The 17,661-nt window shown below is 39.8% G+C and overlaps 1 protein-coding gene across 1 annotated transcript in view; it reads right to left on the reverse strand.

The window, feature by feature from the left end:
• SHROOM2 (shroom family member 2) overlaps positions 1–17,661 on the reverse strand; it is a 132,782-nt gene that overhangs the window by 72,968 nt on the left and 42,153 nt on the right. Inside the window, exon 2 of the mRNA XM_061366476.1 lies at positions 9,191–9,342. Within this exon, the coding sequence (XP_061222460.1) occupies positions 9,191–9,342 (152 nt within the window). The remainder of the gene's footprint in view (positions 1–9,190; positions 9,343–17,661) is intronic.

A 17,661-nucleotide genomic window follows, 5' to 3' on the forward strand; every position in this document is an offset into this window, starting at 1 on the left:
TATGTAAGATACATAAACACTTTTTCCCCCATCCTTATTTTATGCATATTCTGCTACCTTTTCACGGTTAGACAGCATTAAACTACTGATGCCATTCTCTTAGCTCAGTTTTTGCCATGATGTATCAGAATCCCTCTAGTGGATAATAAAAGTTTTGGGTTTTTTAATGAGTATCATCTTGAAGCACCTAAAATGCTTCACATACTGAAAAAAACAGCTATAAACAGTGGTTCCAGCAGGGTTTACTTTCAAATTCCTTGGAAATTATCATGCTATGTAAGTACAGTGCTAAATAAATTAATCTTTAACGTAAATACAAAAAAAGGCTTCATTCAGTAGTAACAGTGAATTAAAATGCAAACTCTGACATGGAAAACAATAACAGCAGCAGCAGGAGTCAAAATACACAGGGGGGATGGGGGGTTAGGCCGTCTCATGACGACTGAGGTGAAGGATCCGGAGCAAGGAACAGGAAGCAGAGCAGACTTTGGACACACTGCCTTTGCCCAGGACAGAGTTAGCAAGCACAGTAGCACACAGCTGCCTACACCAGCCCAACATGCTGCCTTCAGCAAGAAGGAACTTGCCATGCCCTTGGAGCACACGGCCATGGAAACCCTTGTGTTGCTTGTGGCCAGAAACAATGGGTGTGTTTTGCCTCCCAGCGGCTTACCACAATGAGCTTAACCTTCCATAGCTGTCCCAAACCAGCTGAGTTTCCTCAGAAACCACATTCCAAATACTAGCGTTTCCACGGAGGTGTGGTGCATTCCCACACCTATTTCAGCTGTGATTTACCTAACCACGTCCAAGGTGACCCAAAAACTCGAGTGAGGAAAGACAGTTCCTCCAGTCCCAGGGCATTTCAGGAGACAGCCCAGCCTTAGCTCGTCTCATTCCTGGTTAAAACACTATAACCACATGATGCAAATTACTGAGCCTCCACAAAGAACAACGCCACAAGCTGAGATGCTTCAGGTTTTATTTGGGAAATCTATTTTGCTCTGACAAGTCCTATGCCAGATCAGATTTTTAAGACATTACCATTCCCTGGAGCACTTTCTTTCCATCAGTTGCCACCCCTGGTTCAGCTGCCCACCAGCCAGCAATGCTGCTCTGTGAATCAGACCAAAGAACTGAGTCTGATTTCAACTGCAACCCTGCAGAAATTTCCCCAAACACTGGCTTTGTCACTGTCCTTCCTCTGCAGTCAGCCTGAAGCTGAACTAAACGCATCAAGGGCGGTAAAACTCATCAGTGTGGTAGCTGTGTCTCTGTGCCCGACTTTGTTTCACCAGGTGATCCAGTATTATGCAGATTGGGCAGCAATGACCATAAAATAATGGGCTGCTTGTGTAAAAGATAAAATGCAAATTTGTCCAGTTATTCAGTAACTAAAGCTGCAACACTCTTGCATTCCTGGCCTTCTTTTAAGTGGTCCTGTTTCTGAAGTTAAGGGTTGGATTCATAAACTGTTTGAAAACCTTCTTTTAATCTCTTCAATTTGGAAGCTGTTACATGTAGTTACTTGACCAAGTAGAGCATAAAATCTCTACACTCAATAAGGTAGGCTACTTGACACTGAAACATTTAAGAAGCAGTCAAGTTCTTAATCTTGTCAGTCATTTAATCTTCAAGAGGTGAAATATGTAGCCTGAAATAAAAATACCACATTAAGAACTGCAGCACACTGAAACAGGAGTATTATTACTACTGAAGTTGCACATGCACATGTCGAAGTTCTTGCTAGTGCCTAAAAACCCCATTGCTCTTAAGTGCTTAAAAGCAACCCCAAACAATTCAATGTTTCAAAACATATCCAACATATACAAAAGCATTTTCCAAATGCAAAGATTTCTGACATAAAAACATTATTTATTTGGTCTTTAATGTATTTTAATGGTTACAATTCTGTTTCAGTCAGGAGTCTGCAGAGATTTACAGTATTATTATACACAATCTCCTCTGCGTGTGCATGTGAAAGCACTATGTGAAATGGGTAAGTCTTCAGACCCCCACATTTCAGAAGGATCATCAGTTTCCCCCTCTCACACAAGGGGATATATATCACAGTTTCTACCACCTACACTGACATTTACCAGTGAAAAGCAGTTCTAAGAATAAATCCAATGTACCACCTGGTAAAAAGCTGTGGTTAAATCCTGTAAGCACTTGTATGCTTTTTCATCTTCAGTCATGTGAGTGCTCTCACTAAATTCGATGAGACCAGTCATGCTCAAAATTAACCATTTCGACAAGTCATGCAGGACTGATGCAAAAAAAAACAACCCTAAAACCCAGTCATGACCCACAGGTTGTTACCATCTGATACATATTCCATTCCACAAAAAAGCAACATTGCCCAATTTTGGTAATTACTTCACAAAACTGAATAGCATTGCCACAAGTAACCTTCTAAATAGACATACTCAAATTATAGAGGATTTCTTTTACCTACGAGGAAACATCTATGCCCTTCCTATACTCCAAACATTGCCATAACAGAGTTGACTTGACAAAACATGGTGACACCTGTTGTATTTTTGACTTTCCATTATTCAGGCTTTACAGGCTACATTTTTTAGATTTGTGAAGAAATAAATTATTAAAGCTGCTATAAGAAAAAACCAAGTCAGTCACAAAATGTGTATTGAGGAAGTCCTGACAGTTGTACAAGACAAACATCTAAAACCACGAGACAACAATTTTCTCTTTGAAACCAGGGACAACACAGCACCAATTGGAAGATCTGAATACTCGAGTGTCTTTTAGTGTCTCACTAACAGCATGAAACAAATCACAATAAGGCAACTATGAAACAGGTGAGCTGAGCAGAAAATTAAGAAATCAAAGTGCTTTCTAGATGTACACCCCACCAAAAAGACAGCTGGCATGGGAAACATCCAAACAGCTGGGTGATACTGCTAGAGTCATGGTGAAGGGAACGCAGATTCACACTGCTATTAGTTAAGTGACTGCACCAACAGTTGGGCAACCAGGGAAAACAGTCCTTGTCAGGGCTCTTCAAAGGTATAATTTGGTAAAAATATAAGATGCAATTGTGTGCTTCTCCTTTTATCACATCCATTCCTTCCGTAAGTAGCGCAGGATCACATAACTGAAGGAGAAGGAGCACCGTGGAAGCTTGGCCAGCGCCGGGTTTGGTGGCATGCCTGAAGGGAGGGGAGCTCCATGCCAGCTGGCCTCCCCTGTGGAACCCCACTGAGCATGCACGTACAGAACGGCTTATTTGGCCGTTGTTCTACTAAACACTCCTTCACAGATAGATCCTGCTGGGATTGCTAGGCACTCCTTAGAACACAGGTTATCCACCCCAAGGGCTCCTGAACCAGGCCTGCAGGTGCTGGGGAATTCACACAATGTGTTATGCTTCTGCTTATCTGGTTCCTGCCATCCTGTTGTGAGCCATGATAGCTCACCAGCAGCACCAAAGGAGAGACAGAGACCGCAGCCTGGTGATGCCCTGTCACATATCCTGACACACATGGCTTGCTCCTCTCTTCATCACAAGACCTGGCTGGCAGCAGGGGCTGGCAGGCCATTCTATCTGGCACATATTTAAAACCAGCCATCCTGTTCAGAGCAGAAGAGTGGGCCTACAGCAGCACACTGACGCAGTTCTCAAGTTAATTTGCAAAATGGGAATTCAACAGCCCAGCCCTTCCACTGACTGCACTCACACAGAAATGTTCAAGCCTTCAACTTTAAAGCTGTGTGCATCTGTTAACAAATATCCACTCCCAAAGTGTGTATCCTGAAGATCTGCAGAGGTACATGCTGTTCCTGTTAATTCCAAGAAAAAAGGGTAGCGAGGGGCTATCAAACCTGCCTTCTTCTTACAGCAATGGAATGTGCAAGCAGATACAGCCCTGGAAAGCCCTACTGCAGTTCCCTGCCCATTTCTAAAGTCTGGCTGAAAATACAGGCACTAGGAAAAAAACAACAAAAAACTGTTCTTGGTCAGTTAAGGACAAGGCCAATCTTTAGAAAGGAAGAATTACGGCTACTGGGCAGCAAAAGAGAAATCACTTATATTCATTCTGCTGTAGCAAACACTAGTTCCAGAAGCAATGAAATCAAGTTTATCAGCAAAATAGATTTTAATCCTACTCAACAGTGGTACTCCACAAATGCATTGGTTTATTGAGCAATATTTAACCATATCAGTGGATTAAATATGTAGAATACTTGCTTAAAATCTGCAAAACTACATGCATTTTTCTACTTGCTTCCTATACTATTTCAGTACCCATAAAACTAGAACTATCAAGTGACCAGACACAAGCAAGAGGCAGAACTTGTGGTCTTCCATTGGTGTATTTTAACTATACAGGAAACATAAATTCCTGATCTTCCCAAGTCATCTCACAAATTGATATTGCCAACTTTCACAGAGTACTCCAGCCACAAGGAGCTACAAAGAGCACAGCTAGCTGCTCCACAAGTCACAGATGGGTTAAGACTGGATCGCCTTGGTGAGTTACACAGTATCTGCTGCAGAAAGGTCACTAGCGGTCTTGAGCATGTTTCCACTCAGAACATAGCAAAAATTCAGTAATCTCCCATCTGAACACTGTAACTGACTGTCAGATCTTTATTCCCAGATTTCTGCTCAGGTCTTAGGTCTCTGAAGCAATACTGAACATCTTTGGAGCCCTTGTGACGTTCATTAAACACTCTTGTTCTACAGTGCTTCAGTTAAATGGCTGGCTGTCTTCATGAAGTGCCATGCAAATAAAAATTACCCTAACTTTCCATGTCCAGGTGTTTGTAGTTCAGGTATCACAATGTTCACTTCCCTTATTAAGATCTTGCACAGTAAATTTCAGCATTCAAATGATGCTTCTGATGGGAAGTGTTTGCTTTCCCTCTCTCCCTCCTCAGTCCCTTGGGATACCTCAGCACTGCAAAACCAGCTTGCACTTCCACCACATAAAGGCACCAAAATGAAATGCTATGGGAAGGAAAACACATCCACTCCCATGCATACATGACACGGCCAGAACAACTCCAGAGCTTTAAGGCTGGTTGTCACGCACTGGCAGTACATTCAGATTTGGTCAAGTTAAACTGACAGTCCAGCTTCCTGTCATCAGCAGACCCTGAGGGTAAAGTCGTCCACGGCTACTCCCTCTCTTGTTCATCTGCTTCCACTGCCACTAACAGATGATTCAATCAGCCAACAGGACAACCCCGTATAACTTCTTAGGGTGGCTCCCAAAGGCCATATAATCCCACCCTCCCTTTAACATTCATAAACCACAAACGGTGTCACCTATGTGTCAGTATTTAACAGTTTAACGTGTCTCATGAATTCAGAGTGAAAAATTATTCCAAACTTTCATGGATTTGTGGAATACACTTATGTCTAACCTGTGCAAATGAGGAGAGATTATATTTAATAATGAAAAGGGAATTTAAGTTAGAAGTGTATGCAGAACAGCTAAATCATACAGAATACTGTAACCACCTCAGTATCAATACGTACAGCAATTCTACATGTGTGTATACAAACATGCACACATCTTTTCAAAACCAAGACATTCACATACAATTCCTGTAAGAAATACCATAAGCATTTTCCTTTCCCTTTTCCTAAGAAAGGATCTACTCAAGAAACAACTGAGAACTACGCTGAAGAATTAGCATGTAATTTAGATGTGTTGTTTTGACAAATCCACTTGAGAAAACAACACTAAGCCTTCCAAGTCCTCTTAATCTAAAACCAAAAGCACACCGCACTTGTTCAACCGTCAGTATATGCAAGCTCCTTAAATATCATGGTTTGTTGTTGAGCCAGTCGCACAGTCCTGATTTGGTTTAGACCACAACTGTGCAACATTTCCAAAAAATTCAGCAAACCATGCATGCTGACAGCCAGCACATTTATGCTGAGTATTTAGCACTGCAAGCACTTTTATGTAGAGACCAATGTTATTTTCCCTATGCAAGTCAACCATCAGGTTCTTTAAAAAACAGTGGGTAAAAATGATTTTGTGGAAGCCATCTACCACTGCTGAACACCAGCCCCTTGAGAAACCTTTGCCACAGGCACAATGGTAATTATTGTGAATGAATTGTTACTCACTATAGCAGAACTTTTTAATGGGATCTTGGCTGTAGATACATTAGACTTCTCAACTAAAAACAGTATGCCTTACTGCTTCCCAGGTACAGTCAGATCAATATTAGACCAGGATGTGGCATTACTACATGAAGGAGTGACCCAAATGGAGGAATTCTACATGGACGCTCTTCTCAGCAGTGACAAGTAAAACCTGATTTTTCTAGATTAACGCTACTGACATTAATAGGAAGGAACTCCTCTAATTTTCAGAATAATTTTGTTATAAAACAGTTTTTCCACATCATGATAGTTTTAAAAGAAGTTTGCTTTTCACTTCAAGATGACTCGAGAAAAACAACCCTAGGGGAAACAAAATTCCAACAAAAAACCTAGATCTTGGCTTCAAAAGCTAACTCTCACAGATAGCAAGGATTAAAGCGAAGTTTCTTTTAATCTTCAGGACTGAGTTGTTGAACTTCAAACTATTTGTCTATTTTGTGCGTCGGATTATCACACTGACACCCACAAGGAATAAAATGTCAAGCCAATGCTACAGAGAAGCACCAGTGTTAGACAAAGGACACAGGGCAAGCCGACAAAAAGCTGCTACAGTGACTTGCAGCTCAGTACTTGCACCTTGTATGTCACTCAGTAAAAGGGAATTGTGGGACTATCCTCAGTCTCCCCAGAGAACAGTAAGAGTGGATCTAAATAAGACTGAAATAGTCTAAAAATTTTAAGGCAGCCATTTCAAGATTGCTGTAATTAATTAAAGTGCAGACTGCCTCTGAAAAGTGGTGGTCCTATTCAGCTGAAAACCTAGTTCCCCAAGTAATTTTGCAGTCAGAGCAGTTCCCTGATCCAATTCAATCCAGACCTGCAGGAGTGCTTATATAAAGACTAAACAACTAGTTTGCTTGAAGACAGGACTGTTTAAAGCACTCATAAAAATTCAGCCTAAGATTTAGGGCAAACAACACAAAACAATACTGTTGTTCAAACCATAACTTCTGAAAGCAAGCATGCAACAAGGCTTTTATAAAAACCTGCATCATTTGAATTTCCAACAGGAAAAGAAAAGCTATTTCAGCACACAGACATCAGTGCATGAGAACAAGCTGGCCAAGAATAAAATGAAACTGGGTGTTAAAAGGTTTCTGACCGTCAAAGGACTGATGTCCTAAGGCAACTTTCCAAGACAAAGAGCAAAGTTGAAAAACCATAGACAAAAACCCTGGCTAATTTCATTCAGTAAGTTTTAGGAAACTTTATCTAATATTCAGGGTTGTCAATGACCCAAAACAATTCTGCCCATTCTGGGAGCTATGGAAGTCTTTATGAACTCAAGACAATTATTTTTTTTTTTCCCTAACAACAGCCACTATTTCAGCCTCTTGGCTAGAAGAGCTATGTTGCTTTTGCCCACTGCGCATGTGCTAGGGAAGGAAAAAGAGGAGAGATGAGAAAGGACTGATGAAAATCTATCAGCTCTGCACCAAACCGCACACAGGCATGCATAGCAATGGGGCTCTGTTGCCTACAGAGAATGGCTACAAATCCCCAGCAGAAAATCGGTGCTTGATGAGCTGTATGAAAGTTCTCTAAAATCACATGTGTGAAGTGCTCATGGATGACAAGCATGGCATAGCTGTGTCTCTCTTGAGGATATTTCAGCATCAAATATTCTGTCGTTTGCAAAGATGGATAAGAATTCACAGATTCTGAGCAAGTTACCACCATGAAACTGAAAAGCACGAAGAAAGAGGGACTCTTCCCACTTGGTCTGAAGTTTTTCATCGTAATTAAGACTAGCTGTCTTGGCAGATTCTTCAACGTCTATAAAACTTCTCAACCCTGAAGTTCTCCCTTTCTGTGACAGAAACAGCTGATGTAACCTCTGCTAACAAAAGTGCTTTTACTAGAACATCCAGCGCAAGTTGAAACTGCTGAACATCATGATTTATAATAGTTGTGAATGCATTTTATTAGCTTTAGTGCTATAAGAATTTTGGGAGAGCTTCTGTAAGTAGCTGTTGGTAGCTATTGAGGATATAAACTGTCACCTGTGAAAGAGATTCAGGTTCCCATAATTCCTTCTGTCAAAAATGCCCTTCTTAAACCAAAGGTGAAAAGCATGCTTTTGTGACAGTCCTCATTAAGACATCCTCAAACAGTGGTTATATTTATAGACTGGATCATCATACCTGTCAAACCCCAATTCTCAGCATTTCTGTTCTGTGACTTTTTTTTTAATTTACTTTTAAGTATTCTAAAAGAGACACCCAAAATCCTCACATGAAAGACTGGTTGGTGTAACTTGATAAAAGAAATTCATTAGAAGGTTCTGATTTATCAGAGTAGAAAATTAATGCAAAAAATTTCTTGTTCAAATTTCCTGGTTTGAGGGTTTTCTTAGAAGTTACAAGATTTAACCTCCTTTAACATTTATTCACTTTTGTCAAAATTATTTTATGAAACTTATACTTAATTCAAGCTAGTAAAAAAAGTGTGAACCTAGAAGTCGTAAGTCAAAACGACAAAACAAAAAGTTTCCATGACAGAAATGTGTTCTGTTTTGATAAACTGTTTCAGTTTTTCCCCTTTACTAGTAACTGACTGAAAGCAGTCTTTACTGAAGCCACGTAAGAAATACTTCAAACCTCTAATATTTTCACTAAGTGGGGAAAATGCTTTTTCAAATGCTTCCCATGTAACCCACTCCTCACAACACAACTGGCCTGCACAGAAAACACATTAAAAAGCATTGTCCATATCTGCAAACCAAAGGCAGGGAAGCAGGGAGGGCTGGACAGCCCGTTTCAGGCACTGCACTTCAGGAGGACAGAAAGGAACAGTCCCAACTCACCACATTGCAACAGTATTCACAGAATACGCTGCCTCAGTTTTTGCGCTGATTAACAGGCTACCTCTCCCCACGTCTTCTTCCATAAAAGGTCTGTGTTTTGAGGAGGAGGTAACACCATACAATATGCACATTAGTAGCACTGAATGAAAGTCATTATCGTGCCAAGCCTTGGCAAATTTAGTTGCCCAGTAGCTTATAGCCCAGAACATATTTCCAGATGAACAACACAATCTTACCTTTTTACTACAAGCTTCAGCGTCTTGTGTGAACCTTTCACCAGACAGATCGCTTCTTGTCGGAAGCCAGAGAGGCCCACATCATTGATGCCAACAATTTCATCCCCAGCCAGTAACTTGTCTACAGCTGCAGCTTTGCTCCCATCTTCAATCTGAAGAAAAAGCATATCAAACGGCAGAATTATTGAGGTTGCATAGTGCCACCTTTAAAATAAGTTAACGAACTTTCAGTATTGGTTTCACACAGTATGTAATACAATAATTAACTGCTTAAAAGTAATTTACAAAGAAGGCTCAGGGGACACCTTATAACAGTCTTCCAGTATCTAAAGGCAGCCTACAAGAAATCTGGAGAAAGACTTTTTACAAGAGCATGTAGGACCAGAACATGGGGGAATGGGTTCAAGCTGAAAGAGGGAAGATTTAGATTAGATTCTTCACTATGAGGGTTGTGAGACACCTGCACTGGTTGCCCAGAGAAGCTGTGGCTGCTTCATCCCTGGCAGTGTTCAAGGCCAGGTTGGACAGGGCTTTGAGCAACCTGGTCCTGGCGGGGGGGATTGGAACTAGATGCTCTTTAAGGTCCCTTCCAAGCCTAACCCTGTCCATGATTCTATGATTCAAAAATGGTGTAAGGAAAGAGTAATGATACAGACACAATTAGAACAGGAAAGAAATTGAAAGGAGAAAGTGTCCTGAGAAAGCAAGAAAACTTGATGGAAATTTAGGAATCAAAAGCATCTGTGATCTCGAGATGTGGTCAATATTGTACAGGTAATCATGCTCGCAAACAGAGTTTTGGGCAGGCATCTTAAAATCTGGTTCTCTAGAGAAGGTAACCAATAGTATTAACCATATAGACTGCCAACTCCAGAAATTTGGCATGCAATGAAGCCCCCAAATTCTTCTTAACAAGCTGGTCTAGAAAATAAAGTTATTTCCGTCAGGCACTAAGAACTGCCATCTTTTGAGGCACCAAAGTCTATCAACAACAAGATAAATCCAGAGGAAACTTAACTGCACAAATTCTGAAGCTCACAGTACAAGTTTTAGGAACACCCCAGGAACAGAAGTATAACTCAAATAACCTAATAGAAAAAGCAGTATTTCTTGATGAGAGTACATTAGGATGATCTCATACACCACAGCAATCTCACTGCAAGCAGATAAGAGCTCTCTTTATGCAAGTTCAGGATAAATGTTCTTAAAAATCTTCAGGCCTGTAAATCTAAGCCAAAAAGAATAATATGAAAAATGCTTAGTCTTATATCCCATTCTAAAAAGTTCATTATTAATACTAATCAGGCAACTTTATTTCTAGAACTTATCTTAATAAAAACACAGATAATTAAAGACAGAGCAAGTTTCTACATCATTATGTATCTAGTTCTCAAGCTATGACCTGCCCTCTGACCTGCTTGCATACCATCTGAACATCAAGAATTTATGAGAATACCGAATTATTGCTGCCAATCTTCAGTGAAGTTGAAAACATGGGAGCAGCATTGGAAATGGCTTATATGCAAGGAAAGATTTCAATTCAGGGATGTCAAGAGCGGCTGCCATTCAAGCAACTTTTAAGTCAGAGTTGAAAAAGGAAACAGGCAACCTGAGGCTCATTCATCTCAAGCTTCCTAACAAACTATCGCACGTCTTTTAAGTGTTCAGATGCATTTCTGGGCTACTATTTAGTATACTGTTTGGAGGTCTGAAGCCCAATAGGTTAGAAAAGCAGTGCAAAAACATTAATGAAAATCACAGCTGAATCACCAGAACTGTAGGCATGAGGTCAAATGGGGTAGAGGGGTACGAGTATTTTAGGAGGACACATTTTACACTCCAAAACATAGATGCCAACCAGTTGTGGCACTTACACTCCAGGCAAGGCACCAACTTAATAATAAAGGGTGAGAAGCCCCTATGCCCTACGACCTAGGCCTGAAGACAAAACCAGTATCTTTTTTTTTTTTTTGTCTTAAAAAAAACCCAAACCAGTCTCCTAGGGTTTCAAGGAATGTTCATTGTTCTCAGTAAGCATGTTTGTTTTTTTCTTCAGGCTGGCAATGCACTGACAGCAGGGAGTATTCCGTTACCCCCTCTGAGTTTTAATTTCAGCAGGGAGACTACACATTCCACACAGTGCAAGTTTTCCAAAAGACTCTGGCTGTCCAAAGCAACATTAAAAAGAAAAAAAGAAAAAAATGTTTACAAAATCAAAACCTAAGCATAAAGCTGAAGCTGTTCTCATTAAACTCAAGTGGCTTTCTTTAACACCTTGCCTCCATATCATCTGCAGCCAAGGAGAATAAAAACTACACATCTATTCACAGTAAAAGTCTCCCTGAGCTGAATAAACCTAAACATAAATCTTTTGTACTCAGATCCCAGAATGGCTGTATGAACGTGATTCCACTTGGCAGTGCATGTTTAAGTGGAAATGGGAAAGTTTAGCTAGACAGGAAAAATACAATTTCTTCAGTTACACAAGAAGTACTTACGTCATGACTGAAAAAAGGCACTAGGCTTTGCACACATGTAAGAAATACAGCCAAAAAATCCACTAAGAAAAGACCTCTTCAAAAACACGCTTCCTCTGCTCAAACTTGGACAGTCTGTTCCAGCTTCTCTCTCAGGTTTTCTCTTTCCTGTTTACTAGTTTTATCATTTATTGTTGTTATTTATTCACCCCTTAAGAAACTTGCCATCTCATCAGACCTCCATTGGAAGGAAAAAAACAAAACACCAAAACCCATAAATATTTTAGAACTAGCAAATACACTTGAAAATTTCACAACAATTTTACACATTTCAACCAAAAATGTATTTCACACACCCATCCACAGAGTCAGCTATGCTGTGCTCAGGATTTAAACCCTAGTTTTAAGCCTATATTATTTACATAAATAGCAGGCATTTCTTTCTGAGTTTCAGGTGCCCTTAAAAACTAGATAAATAGCTGAAAATGAAGCCTTGAAAATGGAGACGGTCATTTTAAGACGAAGTCTTTCAAGAACAGTCAGTAAGAAGAGATCTGCTTCAGTTGCTGTCAGCAGGCCAGTGTGACTGGACATAACCCTGAACAACCCCTCTGGATCAGTCTGTAGTACTTGCAGGAACTGAATGTCCATAAAGTATACATCTTAACATTTTTATATAGCAATAGCAGGAATCGGCACATAAAATAAAAACTATCAATGCCACATTTTCTTATAAATGGCGGACATAAGCTTTTCAAAATACAGGTATACTTAACGCTGCCTACCATGGATAAGCAAAGAGTTCTCAAAATGCCCTCAAACCATGATTCCAACATGTATTAAAAAAATCATACCCCTTTTACTATGAGAGTAAACACCATGACTTCCTACCCTTAGCAGGGATGTTGATATTGCTACCAAGAAAATGTGCTTTCAAAAGGAGATGAAAAGGATGTTTGTTGACGAAAAGCATCTGTTCAGACAGTCTCCAGCTCTCACCCTGCTGTCCCTGATGACCCCCCATGGCCAAGAGCAAAGGCAAACTTTGGGATTCTTATATCAGAGAGGATTGGAGCCGCAGACTTCTGCCGCCACAATGGTATCTACGTTAATTGTCATGTCTTCCAAAATTTTTTTTTGCTTATAAAATATCATATCCACAAAACAGGAAGAGACACAAGATGCAGATGTAGATAACAGAATGAAAAAGTATGTGATTTTAAAAACAACACATATGTAACCCTGGTATGTGAAATTCTTCCTGTGAAAATGAGAGAACTTTGAAATGGAGGAAGAACTGAACCATGAAGAAAAGCCCAGCAGCTAAATACACAAACACATTCAAAGAATGCTTACAAGTCTGTATGCCCAGTGCTGGCAATACACAAGGAAAGGAAAATAATGGCCTATACCTGCAGCTTTAAAATACTGCAGTGTTGATGGTGAGCACCATTTCTAGAATGTGACCCCTTCACTCTTGTGTTTATCAGGTCTGACACTTTACTTAAAATACCCACATTCCTCTATAGGCACCTGTATAAACAAGCAGGAGACAGGTTGGGGAAATGCCCTGTCACAGGAGAGATCTAGTTTTGTTTACAATGAAGACAGTTTCTTGTCCCTGCTCTCTTTGGACAGCTTTGGGAGACAAACACAGGAAAAAACAGCGCCATTTATCAGCATTCTGTTATCAGCCATGAAACTATTTTATCATAATTCACTTCTTGTACAGCCAAAAAATAATTCTGGCTGTTTGTCTTATGAGCACCTATTACAAATGTATTCAAAACACTAGCAATCTGAGATCCTGAGAACAAGTAAAATGCAGGAAGTGTTAATTATTTTGATTTGCACAATCAATTTAAAGCACAGGAAAAATACCTTTACACTTCAAGCCTGGCATTTGCATAACTTTGAGGAACCAACATACAAGCCACAGAAACTCTGAACAGGCAAGAAAGCCACCTTGGACACCTGCCCTTTTGAAATGTCCCCCATCATGCTGTGCCAACGGCGAGCTGTCAGGCTGGCAGGAGCCCTGCCTTCTGTCAACAGCTAGTTCTTAAAAATCAATCTTTTAAAGGGTAGAGTTTAGAAGTAAGATGGAGTCTATCATGGCCCCTTCTAATTGCTCTTTATTTGTTGTATTTAAACGTTTGGATGCATGACTAGCAATGTTTTTGTTGTTGTTTTGGGGTTTTGTTCTAAAGAAATCATCATATTTGGAAAGGTACCTCTTGCTACAGTCCTTCAAGTATTTATTCAATTTTTATAATTGTGTCCATTCTAGTGTTTCGACTAAAGGCTTGCAGTCACTTCCACTAGACCATTTTTGTGGAGGATTTATTTCAGCTGTAAAAATTTCACTTGAGGCTGAAAGTTAACTGCAGAGTTCCTCAAACCAAAGTGCTTATTAAGTATGGCAAAACACCCATCATTTTCCTTTTTAAAAATTAATACATATACATAAACTGATTAATACTTTATTTCAACCTACATTCAAAACAGTGCCTACTATTCACCTGTGAGTAGACCTTTCTGATCATAAATCAGTTACTATTTCTAAGAGGATACTGTTGTTGTATCTTAGACTATATCACAGGGCCATTATGAGGTCAGCAAATTCAGGACCAATTGAAGGATTTAAAGTTAAAAACTTAACAAATCTTCTCCCCCAGAAACCAATGATAATTTCCAGATGAAAAGTACCAGGAAGAGAGACTTCATGTAGATTTGTAGGTTTTTAAAAAATAAACATCTGTCACTCTGTTTTAAGTTGTTTTTCAAAGTGAATCCATTGTTTCAGCTACAGAAGCTGGAAATATTTCATCCCCACTGAACACTTGTACTAGAATTAAAAACCAGCAACAAACAACAAAAAACGACCACCAAAAAAACCCCAAACACACCACCTCGATGCTTTGAAAGCATAGATGTAATGCATCAGGAAAAGGAAGGTGGTGCTACTTAGTGTCAGGGATGGGTTTTTGCTATTAGCACCTAAGCTTTGACAGAACATTTTACAGCTTCTAAATAAAATTTGATTTTTCCAACACTGTCCGATTTACCACAATAGCATTTAGAAGCATATCCAGAGCTTTTCACCCTGTATAACCTGCATCAGCAGGCCTCTGGGCCTGCTGATCACCTCCATAGTGTAACTAAACAGCTACAAACTGTAGTCTTTGGGGCTCTTGCTATGCAATACCCCTTCAGGGCAGCACAAGTGAGTCACAGAAGCTTCCTAGCCCTTACAGTCCTGACGACCCTAGGCTGGCATCCAGGCAAGAGCAAAACAAAAATGGACCCTGGAGTTAAGAGTAAGGCCAAGACAAGAGTGGAAGAGGGAGTCATTGTAAGCAGACGCAGTGGAAGAAGCCAGCTGTTGTGGTCTTGATCCTGGGGAACCCCAGTCCCTCCCTCACACCAGTGCAACATATTCAAAGCATAGCTCAAGTTTTGATTTTTTTCCTAGCACCTCATCAATATCTAGGTATTTTCCCACTGCTGCTGCTTAGTATAGCATTCCTCCAGACAAGCTGCACATATCTTACTCAAGAATTACTGAGAAATAACTCCCATTTACTTTTACCCAAGAGTCTGGTTTTGCATTTCACAGCAGCTAATAGCATTCAAACCCAGAGAAACCCATCTTGCACCGCTTTTAAACAAGCCTTCCTATCTTTTTTCCAAAATGACAAAATAACCTGTATATGAAAGTAGCAGATACCTGTGCTGCGAAAAAGAAATCAAACACAGCCAGAAGGCCAAAAGAGAACTTCTTTCTCTATGTGCAGTTTACTTATTTTAACACACCTCCTACCAGAGAAGTTTGTTGAAAGGGTTGGCTTATCCATGTTTGCTTGTGCAAGTTTACTTATGGATGATTATAGATACAGGAGGTTTATATATGTAATCTATGTGGTTAACATTAAGCATTTTTTATAGGTCTACATTTTTGTACTTCCAACTACTATGAACAATGATAAGAATGGTTATGCATAGAAACAACTCATATTTTATCTTTTCAAACTGATAACAGGAATAGACTTCCAAGAGGAAAAACATGACCTGACAATGTAATCTTTATGATCATAAGGTTCAAGGCTTTTTACTTTGCAACTATCTTACACTTTCAACAAGGCTGGCTTAGCTTTCTGCCTTCCTGTCCATCCCAGGAAAATAATGTCACAGTTTGCCAATGTGCCCTTGACAATAACATACTGAATGCAATCCAACAGCCTGTAAAAGCTCTGCTCCACTAGGGAAAGGGTAGGACTTACTGACAAAGAAAAAAAAATTACAGGAGCATGTCTGTCATGTAGATACAGCTGTGCATTAATTACAAAGCAAAAGTCAAGTTTCATCAACTTACAGTTTGTAAAGAATTCTGTCATGCCTCCAAAACAGACACTGAAAGACTGAGTAGATAGCAATAGAAAACTTACTGAAAATAAATTTCACCTATTTTATTCAGTCAGTCATCTATGCCTACGTCTATAGACTGCTGAGGCTCCCAGAATAAAAGAAACACTTCCAGACACAGGTAGCACTGATTTAAGACCCAGGAACAGGAGCTTCATTGCCTGTTAATTTCAAAAAACACTGTGATGGGTCTGCCAAAAGCCACAGGAATTTTAGAAATGGCATCAGGCTTCCATTTGAAATACTTTCCCTTGAACAGTCCATCTTTAACATGATACGACAAACTCATACCATCACTGAGTTATAGTCAAGACTGCTATTTGGGACCTTCCATTTCTGTCATAGCAGAGATGCTTGTTTTCAGGCGGTAAGAAAATATAATATTCCCCAATAATTCCTGTAAGAATATCCTTATCAACTCCTGAAAACTTGATTTTAACACAAAAATAAAAGTAATTATAAACAGTTACTGCTGCAGTATTCAAGAACTCACTGCTACATAGTCGAGCAAGTAGAACATAACATTACATGTCTGAGCAACAATCCAGCAGACCTAGCATTAATGAATGACCTGCTCTCATAATAATGGATGGCAATTTCTTCAACAAGATTTCCCTTTGCAGTATTACTCAACTTTAAAGAGAAAAGTATCACTAAGGTGCTGAATTTTAAAACACATCTTATTTGTTCATTCCCTTATCCATTCCTCTGGGAGAAAAAAAAGAAAAGGAAAAAAACACAACACACCACCCAAACACACACACACACACACACCCTCCCCCCCACTTCCAAAGAGGGGTCAGGCTCCTCCTAAAATTTGAGTGGCTTAAAATTTGACATCAGACTTAGTTCTTCCCATTAACTTTTGCTCCCTGTTCAGAATTGATATTCAGACCCACAAAGCATCCAAATTACAGACTGAAGCCTGCCTTTGCCACCACCTTCCTCAGCAACTCAATATTTAAAGCAAAGTTCAAACAAGACTCCTCTCCTTCCCCACCCCAGTGATAAAATAGGCAACAAACCCTAAAGCTGTTTTAATTCATCATTATATAAATTATATAACCCCCTTTTACTGTAAGTATGTAGTACTTCACACTGAATAGATGCAGGTATCTGTCACCACTCTAGCAAACCCATGTTTCTGCTGTACACTCTGTGTGCAATTTCAGTTCTCCTTTCTTAAAGAAATAAAAACTCGGAAGCTAGAGAGATTACCCTCAAGAAAACAAAAATGCTTATTGTTACAAAAACCAAGGTCTGGATAACCTTGCCCTTAGTTTCTCCTCTGTTCTTGCTTATTAGTGTCCCAGTAAAGGAAGACAGTTTCACCCACTCCACTTTCTCCCAGAATTTAAAAGAATGAAGAAAGCAAATGCTAAATACAGCATTAAATATATTTTTCTAGGGCAGGAACTGCAATACATTTGCTTCTAAAATTATCAAACAAGGTTCACAAAGCAAGCTGCAGAAAGGACTGACTGCATGGCAGTTTCTGCCCAAACTGTTCTACCTTGTCAGCTTGCAGGACCTGAGCCGACTGGTTTGGTCAGACATCAGGGATCACCC

The sequence above is a fragment of the Neopsephotus bourkii genome, unplaced genomic scaffold, assembly GCF_033783945.1.
Source record: "Neopsephotus bourkii isolate Nb327-2 ecotype Australia unplaced genomic scaffold, CSIRO-AGI_Nbou_v1 NB_1346, whole genome shotgun sequence".
Taxonomy (NCBI): Eukaryota; Metazoa; Chordata; class Aves; order Psittaciformes; family Psittacidae; genus Neopsephotus; species Neopsephotus bourkii.